The sequence below is a fragment of the Phyllobates terribilis genome, unplaced genomic scaffold (genome assembly GCF_046119375.1).
Source record: "Phyllobates terribilis strain yellow unplaced genomic scaffold, ASM4611937v1 Scaffold_4__5_contigs__length_816908805, whole genome shotgun sequence".
Classification (NCBI taxonomy): Eukaryota; Metazoa; Chordata; class Amphibia; order Anura; family Dendrobatidae; genus Phyllobates; species Phyllobates terribilis.
Window position 1 is genome coordinate 635,482,752 of NW_027362764.1, and position 10,128 is coordinate 635,492,879.

General features: G+C 45.9%; 1 protein-coding gene across 2 annotated transcripts in view; it reads right to left on the reverse strand.

Moving 5' to 3' along the window:
- GGH (gamma-glutamyl hydrolase) overlaps positions 1–8,077 on the reverse strand; it is a 30,135-nt gene extending 22,058 nt beyond the window's left edge. For both annotated transcript variants that reach the window (XM_073679354.1, XM_073679355.1), the window contains exon 1: positions 7,753–8,077. In XM_073679354.1, coding sequence (XP_073535455.1) covers positions 7,753–8,014 — 262 coding nt within the window. In that variant the 5' untranslated portion in view covers positions 8,015–8,077. The remainder of the gene's footprint in view (positions 1–7,752) is intronic.
- Between the last annotated feature and the right edge of the window lie 2,051 nt (positions 8,078–10,128).

The following is a 10,128-nucleotide window of genomic DNA, read 5'->3' on the forward strand; positions in this document are numbered from 1 at the left end:
AGTATAAGAAAACAGCTTTCACGACCCTTTAAACACTACATATTGGATATATCCCTCATAACACTGTTTGTGTGAACATGCACATCAATTTACGTTTCAGTTCAGACTTCCAGGTTTTTTCTTTGTAGTTCAGTGTGCTTCAGTGCATATAAAAGGGTGTGGCCGCCCTTTGTCTGAACTGAAAGGTTCATTCTGCCTAGGTTTATGCTTACACTAGGGATCCAGTCTCTCTGCCCTTGTCCATATGTATGTCACTTGACAAATGGTAAGGTTTTTAATATTAGAGCAAGGACTGTCCCATAAGGGTTACCGTGACGTGGTGGGATAGCTTTTACATTATTCTGATGAAAATTATGTTGTTAACTAAATACCCTTTATTATTTATTATTATTTTTGCACTGTGCGATCTATCCATTTACTTCCAGTTATTTGGGTATTTTGCTTGTTTTTGGTTTTTCTCTGTCTAGTGGCCTTGTGTGAACATCCATTTACAATTTGCATTCACATCAATTTACGTTTCAGTTCAGACTTCTAGGTTTTTCCCTCATAACACTGGTAAATTAATATTCCATGATAGATATATCCGTCACGCTGATCGGAGAGATACTGCTTCTGTATCCATATGATCAGCTGCAGGAGCCGGCTGATATACATCGCCAGGATTGTGCTGAAACTGGAAAAGATTGGCAAGAACACTGATCCCTGTAGATTAAGCCCCTAGATGCGGATCCAGAAAAGTAGGGCGAGTGTATGCGATTCTCATCTAGCATCTGTATGACATGTGTTTTTAACATCTTTTACATACTGTTATTCACTATGTAACTTGAAACTAGTTTTCTAACTAATAAAGCTATCTTAAATGCAGATATAGATAGTTAGGTAGCTATTTAATGTCACAAGCCCCCTACATATAATGAACTAGCACCCGTTAGTGCCTTTCATGTGGCACAAAAGGGCGTTTAGCCTGGTTTAACCTATTAAAAAAATAATTATTTTTTTTATTTTAATGTGGGGTCCACTCCTATTTTTGATAACCAGCCAAGGTAAAGCAGACAGCTGCAGGCTTATATTATCAGGCTGGGAAGGTCGGGGTAATGGTAGTTGGGGTTGATGACAGCTGTGATTTTTCAAAAATTACATCTGCCATCAACTCCTGGAGCTAGTAATAGAGAGGTCTCTATCAGACACCCCCATTGTTAGCCCAGTAATCAAAAAGAAAAAAAAAAAAAACACTTATTTGAATAAAGACCCTCTCACACAAGACCTTGTTTACCAATTTATTGAAAAAAAAATCCCATGAAACTAAAGCCATAGTCCACGTTCCCCAAATCGGTCTCTGGCATCTGTAATAGCAGTAAAGTGACTACTATTCACAGGTGCCAGGTAGTGACAACAACACTCATCAGAGCAGGCAGGTCTCGCTCAGCCGAACTTCGTGGGAACTTTTTGGGTAATAAATTGGTGAACGAGGGACTGTCCTCTTGTTTTTATTTCTGTCTTTTATGTTTTTCAGGTGTCCTTTTCCGGAATACAGCGCACCTGCATGGAATTTTTTCTTTCAATAAATTGGTGAACTAGGGATAATGTGGGGGAGTCTTTATCCAAATAAAGTATTTTTTTCTGTGTGTGCGCTTATTTTTGACTACTGATTAGAGACACTTCTCCATTACTAACACCAGGGGTTGATGGCAGCTGGGATTTTTGATAAATCAGAGCTATCATCAACCCAACTACCATTATCTCGATTGACACCGCACCAGGGCAATCGGAATGCACCAACTCTGGAATGGCTGCAGGCTGGTATTTTTAGGTTGGGAAAGACCCAATAACCATGGACCTTCCCAGCCTGATAACATCAGTCCACAGCTGTCTGCTTTACCTTAGCTGGCTATCAAAAATTAGGGAGACCCAACGTCTCTATTTAATAGGCTAAATAAGGCTAAACACCCTTTAGTACCACATGAAAGGAGCTAAAAGGTGCTAGTTTATTATATGTAGGGGGCTTGATACATTAAATAGCTATAGAACACCTACCTATTGTGAAGGTTTGGGCTGTGAATTTACTGTACTTGGCTGATGAAATGTTGAGTTTCCTGTGAGATGTATGCGTAAAAATCAGGCGGCATACACATGGGCAGTATACCGTGCAATTTTTTTTCTCGCACCCATTGACTTGCATTGGCGAGTGCGAGCCGATTCTCGCATACACTCGTAACAAGTTGCGATTTCTTCCTCAGTCCGATTAGAGCTGAGGAAATCCTCGTAGATGAGCACGGACTCATTTACTAACATTGATCAGAGAGCAATGCAATGTTCTCACATTGCACTCGTCCGATTTATGCGCTTGTGTGAGCGATGCCTTATGCTGACAGGCATAATATATTGCATCACAAGAGTATTGCAAAGATGTGGACCATTCAATGTCAAACTCCAGAGTGTTCAAATTAAAAAAGAAAGGGAGAGGAAAAGTAAAATAAAAAAAAGAAATGGAGGAGGATTTTTAAGTAATAAAAAAAAAAAAGTACACCACCCGCAATTTGGTATCATTGTGATCGTACCAACCTGTAGACACTTTTATGCTTTTTGGATCAAAATAAAGTCAACTAAAGTACCCTGTGTAATTTACATGCGTTATTACTATTTACTTACTGCAGGGGATTTGCTCATTCGGTTTTGATCCTAGGTTGTGTAAAGTTAAAGTGTCACTTATCTTGTTTATTAAGTTATTAGGATGGAAATAATGCTGAATTTGTGGATTAATCATCCGCGTGACATTTATTTATACCCATGTTACTTGTTGCCAACAGTGTAGAAGTAAAATAATGGAGATGAATCCTGAAATAGGAATCTCTCCTGGAACCTGTTCTACTTGTTTCCGTCATCATGAGTCAGAAATGTTTTCTTCCGGCTGAGGTGGAACTTCTAGTATATCTCCTGACGTCGTCATTTACTTCGTACAATACAAAAACACTTCTCATGCCCCATCGTGAAGGACAGTCCTGTCATCTACTGACGTTTATGACCAGAAAAACACAACATTACTATGGCAAACAAGACCGGTACACAAGTGACCAGAAGGAAAGTGCTTGGACTTCATTTGGCTATAATCGGCCAAATATATCACCAACAAGCCACCAGTTGTCTTCCCCTTGTAGGATTTCAGACTGTCTATGTTATGGCCACAATATTTGTAAGACTGTACCAAACCAGATCAGGAACACGGTGGGTCCAGTTCAGTAGAACTGTGGGAGGGCCAGGCATTGCAGCCACAATTGGGGCCACCTAAGGACGACCTAAACCAAGGATTATTCAGGTTACCTAGAGTTCCTTCACCCACATGGGTTGTTAGAAGCCCCTTCCATGTCCTCAGGGTCAGATCCCATGTACTGGTCACCACATGGCTCTGTGTTAATTGATTGTTAATGGCCATGGTGACCACTTAATTGGACCTTGCCCTATTTACTGGCCTGAAGAAGGATTAGATGGCCATTAGTGGTCAGCTTCTTATATACACACACACGGTCAAAATTGTTGGTACCCCTCGTTTAATGAATGAAAAACCCACAATGATCACAGAAATAACTTGAATCTGACAAAAGTAATAAATTAAAAATCTATGAAAATGAACAAATGAAAGTCAGACATAGCTTTTCAAGCTTCCACAGAATTTTTTTAAAAATTAAACTCATGAAATAGGCCTGGACAGAAATGATGGTTCTTCTTCACTTAATATTTTGTTGAACAACCTTTTGAGGTCATCACTGCAATCAAACAATTCCTGTAACAATGAGACTTCTGCACCTCTCGACAGGTATTTTGGTCCACTCCTCATGAGCAAACTGCTCCAGTTGTCTTGTGTTTGAAGGTTGCCTTTTTCAGACGGCATGTTTCAGCTCTTTCCAAAGATGCTCAATAGGATTTAGGTCAGGGCTCATAGAAGGCCACTTCAGAATAGTCCAATGTGTTTCTCTTAGCCATTCTTGGGTGTTTTTCGCTATGTGTTTTGGGTCATTATCCTGTTGTAAGACCCATGACCTGCGACTGAGACCAAGCTTTCTGACACTGGGCAGCACATTTCTCTCTAGAATCCCTTGATAGTCTTGAGATTTCATTGTACCCTGCACAGATTCAAGACACCCTGTGCCAGATGCAGCAAAGCAACTCCAGAACATAACAGAGCCTCCTTCATGTTTCACAGTAGGGACAGTGTTCTTTTCTTGATATGCTTCATTTTTCCGTTTGTGAACATAGAGCTGATGTGCCTTGCCAAAAACTTCCATTTTTGTCTCATCTGTCCATAGGACATTCTCCCAGAAGCTTTGTGGCTTGTCAACATGTAGTTTGGCAAATTCCAGTCTGGCTTTATGATTTTTTTCAGCAATGGTGTTCTCCTTGGTCGTCTCCCATGAAGTCCACTTTGGATCAAACAACGACGGATGATGCGATCTGACACTGATGTTCCTTGAGCTTGAAGTTCACCTTTAATCTCTTTAGAAGTTATCCTGGGCTCTTTTGTTACAATTCGTATTATCTGTCTCTTTGATTTGTCATCAATTTTCCTCCTGCGGTCACGTCCAGGAAGGTTGGCTACAGTTCCATGGATCATAAATTTCTTAATAATATGTGCAACTGTAGTCACAGGAACATCAAGCTGCTTGAAGATGGTCTTATAACCTTTACCTTTAACATGCTTGTCTATAATTTTCTTTCTAATCTCCTGCGACAACTCTTTTCTTTGCTTCCTCTGGTCCATGTTGAGTGTGGTACACACCATGTCACCAAACAGCACAGTGAGTATCTGTAGCCCTATATACAGGCCCACTGACTGATTACAAGATTGTAGACACAACTTGATTTAACATGTCTCTTTTGTCACATTATTTTCAGGGGTACCATCATTTCTGTCCCGGCCCATTTCATGACTTTAATTTTTTTTTTTTTAATTCTGTGGAAGCAGGGTTGAAAAGCAATGTCTGACTTCATTTGTTCATTTTCACAGATTTTTAATTTATTTTTACTTTTGTCAGATTCAAGTTATTTCTATGACCATTGTGGGTTTTTCTGTCATTAAACGAGGGGTACCAATAATTTTGACCACGTGTGTGTACTAGACTACACACATCAAAGAGAAAGTTCCCTTTGATAAGTCTCTGTCAGAAGATCAGGATGTATGACCAAACTCTGGCAGGTCTTGAAGAAGATCTCTACAACAAGCTATGAGGGCTCGGTAGAAAATTGTAAACAAAAGTGCTCTAAAATTTCCTGGTAGACGGCTGCGCTGACTTTGTTCTTGATAAAACACAGTGGACCTACACCAGCAGATGACATGGCTCCCCAAACCATCACTGATTGTGGAAACTTCACACTAGACCTCCAGCAGCTTGGATTGTGGCCTCTCCACTCTCCCTCCAGACTCTGGGACCTTGTGGAGTGTATCAGTGACTGCCTTCTGCACATCTGTCAAGTCAGCAGTCTCCGCATGATTGCGGAGCCTACTGAAACAGACTGATGGACCTTTTTAAACACTTAGGAAGCCTTTGCAGGTGTTTTTTGTTGATTATTTTAATTTACTGAGATAATGACTTGTGTTTTCATTATCATCAACATTAACAGAAATAAACACTTGAAATAGATCACTCTGTTTGTAATGACTCTATATGAGTTTCACTTTTTGAATTGAAGAACTGAAATATATTAACTTTTTGATGAGATTCTAATTTTGTGAGATGCTCCTGTATATGTTTAGATCACTAGTGTATATTCTGAGGAAGGTCATAAAGATGGAAACCTTAATGTTTTTGTACACTATAGCTCATCTTCATTAAAATCTCTAAAGAGTGCTGGATACCATCATATGTTTATCGGTTACCATAGAAATCAGATGCTAATTTTTTTTTTTAAAAATAAGCCCATAAGGCTGTGTGCCCACGTAGCATTTTTCAAGCGTATATGCTGCGGAATTTCCGCAGCGTAAACGCTTGAAAAACGCATGGTAATCCGCACCCCATGGTCCCCAATGGGATTCCGCAAGTTCTATGCACATGCTGCGGATTTTTCCGCAGCGTTTATGCCGCGTTCAAAAATCCGCAGCATGTCATTTAATTTTGCGTTTCCGCAAGCGGAATTGCCTTTGTCCAATGCATAAAAAACGCAAGGCAATTCCGCATGTGGAAAACGCGTGATAAACGCGCGAAAAATGCGCGATAAACGCGTGCGGAATTCCGCATGCGTTTTTCCGGGAGAGGACTTGCATTTATGCAGCAGAAATTTTCTGCTTCATAAATGCAACGTGGGCACATAGCCTAAGAAGCAAGAGCTGGTTACTACGGGCAACAACCATACTTTATCTTAGCGATAGTTTTTTTAGGAAGCTTCTGAACTGATCGTACAAGAGAAATATGACAGGAAGAAACAGAATTCTCGTTTTAGATCTCTGGGAAAACATGAAAAAAAAAGAAAAAGGATTACATTGATTTGCTGTCAAGGATTTAAGACTGAAAGCCATCGTTACCCTGATATGTGCAGGAGGGTGGACCTGGTGGGTAACTAGACCACCGCTATCCACTGTAGCGCAAGGAATCTACCTCTCTATCTAAAAGAGGAGGCAGCACATCCAAAATTGTGAAAAAGTACAGATCCCGTACTCACCTGTACCAGCTACCTACATAGAGCCCTTCTCAAGCAGTTCCATAGAGAGAGATAGAGATATATATATATTTATTTATCATATCTCCCCCCTACACACAGCAACAATCAATGGTGTAAAAAAAAAAAAAAACACCACTAAAATCTTAGGCCTCCTTCACACTGTAAAAATCAAGTACTGGAAAAATTGGTACCAGTGTCATCAGTGTTTTGGATCAATGTGCAATCAGTGTTTTTCCGGTATGGATAAAGAATGAAATTACAAAGCTTCTCCTATACTTTGCAATGCTGAGCACGTACAGTACACGGATGGATGCAGGTGCGATCTGTGGGCTGTAAGTGTTTTTCATGGACCCAAAGACTTGTATTGGCCCTTGTCATCCATGATACCGACAAAAACACGGACATGTCTCTGTGGATCACATGGATACACGTACAGGTTATAATGGGTATATATGACGATCACCGTAGGTTAGAATGGGCACATATGGTACCCATGAAAAAAAGCACATGCCACACATACTGGAAAAACAGACATGGGAAGGAGATCACAAATGTGAGGGGTCCCGATAAGAAGTAATCCTCCTTGTCTGCGCCTGTACGCAGATACACCACGCCGGGCTCGCTGTACAGGAGCTTACACTTATGTCCACATTTACAGAGATCAAACTACTCATAGCTGGAAGTTTCCTTTATGTCCCATTCTGCAGGAAGCACGAGGTGTAATATAGCGGTGAATATCATCCATGTAAAGCTTTTCTGTATTAATGATTATTTCTAATACAAACAGGACCCTGAGCTAATCAGAGCCATGAAGCAGCCGCCCTCAGTATACACTGACCCGTGTCACCCTGGCCGCTGTTCACACCCTGCATGTAGTTTTGCAGCAGATATATGAGAGCAGTAACACAATATAGCCGCACAATGAGGACATGTCGGGGCATCTCTACCATCTCCCCAGGATTGGGGGCCAGGGCCATGTGTACATTCACCCATTATAATAAGGTGTGTGAACCCTACATATAGGCAATGTATGGTGGAGAACTACAAGTCCCAGCTGCCCCCACCATCTACCTCCAGCCCATAAAGGATGCTGAGAGCACTCACCTATCACCGGCCTGTCATTGATGGAGGGCTGGGCGCTGATGATGGTGGAGCCCCAGGTCCTGGAGATGGGCAGCAGCAGAGCCGCCAGCAGCCCCAGCGCAGCAGCTGTGCCCATGATGGCAGCGGTGCATCTGACGAGCCTCTCCTTCCTGATCCCCGGGCACGGCCTCCAGGGGAGGGGGCAGCGCTGCGGACACAGACGCCCAGGTACCCGGCGCCCCCTGCTCCTCCCCGAGTCACAGCCGAGAAGCCCGCATTGCATCACCCTCCGGTCCCTGCACAGAGGAAGCGGAGGAGGAGGAGGGGCACGCAAATATCACCCCACCCCCATTACATGACCCTCCCACCACGGTACATACAGCTGCCGCCGGTCTCTGGCACATGCGCCGGGTGCTGCTCACTGCCCGCCATCTACAGCTATAGGCACCTACTATCACCCCCATGTCACTGCTGCCAGCCGTAATGCCAGGGCCAAGGATGGAAGAATCTGGGTTATAAGGTCTCCTGCCACATCCCCAGGGACATGCCCCACAAAGACCCACCAGAAAGCCACAGGTGCCCCCATAGCAGAGGGCCGGCCACAAGTGCCCCATAACAGAGGGCCGGCCACAAGTGCCCCCATAACAGAGTGCCAGCCACAAACGCCCCTCTAACAGTGTGCCAGCCACACGTGCCCCCATAGCAGAGGGCCGCCACAGGTGCCCCATAACAGTGTGTCAGCCACAGACGCCCCCATAACAGAGTGCCAGCCACAAACGCCCCTCTAACAGTGTGCCAGCCACAGGTGCCCCCATAGCAGAGGGCCGCCACAGGTGCCCCATAACAGTGTGCCGGCCACAAGTGCCCCATAACAGAGGGCTGGCCACAGGTGCCCCATAGCAGTGTGTCAGCCACAGACGCCCCCATAACAGTGTGCCGGCCACAGACGCCCCCATAACAGTGTGCCGGCCACAGGTGCCCCCATAACAGTGTGCCAGCCACAGGTGCCCCCATAACAGTGTGCCGGCCACAGGTGCCCCCATAACAGTGTGCCGGCCACAGGTGCCCCCATAACAGTGTGCCGGCCACAGGTGCCCCATAACAGTGTGCCGGCCACAGGTGCCCCATAACAGTGTGTCAGCCACAGACGCCCCCATAACAGAGCGCCGGCCACAGACGCCCCCATAACAGTGTGCCAGCCACAGGTGCCCCCATAACAGTGTGCCGGCCACAGGTGCCCCCATAACAGTGTGCTGGCCACAGGTGCCCCATAACAGTGTGTCAGCCACAGACGCCCCTATAACAGAGTGCCGGCCACAGATGCCCCCATAACAGTGTGCCAGCCACAGATGCCCCCATAACAGTGTGCCGGCCACAGGTGCCCCCATAACAGTGTGCCAGCCACAGGTGCCCCATAACAGTGTGTCAGCCACAGATGCCCCCATAACAGTGTGTCGGCCACAGGTGCCCCCATAACAGTGTGTCGGCCACAGGTGCCCCCATAACAGACGGCCGGCCACAGGTGCCCCATAACAATGTGTCAGCCACAGACGCCCCCATAACAGAGTGCCAGCCACAGATGCTCCCATAACAGTGTGCCGGCCACTGGTGCCCCCATAAGTGTGCCGGCCGCAGGTGCCCCCATAACAGTGTGCCGGCCACAGGTGCCCCCATAACAGTGTGCCAGCCACAGACGCACCCATAACAGTGTGCCAGCCACAGACGCCCCTATAACAGTGTGCCGGCCACAGGTGCCCCCATAACAGTGTGCCAGCCACAGACGCCCCCATAACAGTGTGCCAGCCACAGACACCCCCATAACAGTGTGCCAGCCACAGGTCCCCCATAACAGTGTGTCAGCCACAGACGCCCCCATAACAGAGTGCCGGCCACAGACGCCCCCATAACAGTGTGCCAGCCACTGGTGCCCCCATAACAGTGTGTCAGCCACAGACGCCCCCATAACAGAGTGCCGGCCACAGATGCCCCCATAACAGTGTGCCAGCCACAGATGCCCCCATAACAGTGTGCCGGCCACAGGTGCCCCCATAACAGTGTGCCAGCCACAGGTGCCCCATAACAGTGTGTCAGCCACAGATGCCCCCATAACAGTGTGTCGGCCACAGGTGCCCCCATAACAGCCGGCCGGCCACAGGTGCCCCATAACAATGTGTCAGCCACAGACGCCCCCATAACAGAGTGCCAGCCACAGATGCTCCCATAACAGTGTGCCGGCCACTGGTGCCCCCATAAGTGTGCCGGCCGCAGGTGCCCCCATAACAGTGTGCCGGCCACAGGTGCCCCCATAACAGTGTGCCAGCCACAGACGCACCCATAACAGTGTGCCAGCCACAGACGCCCCTATAACAGTGTGCCGGCCACAGGTGCCCCCATAAC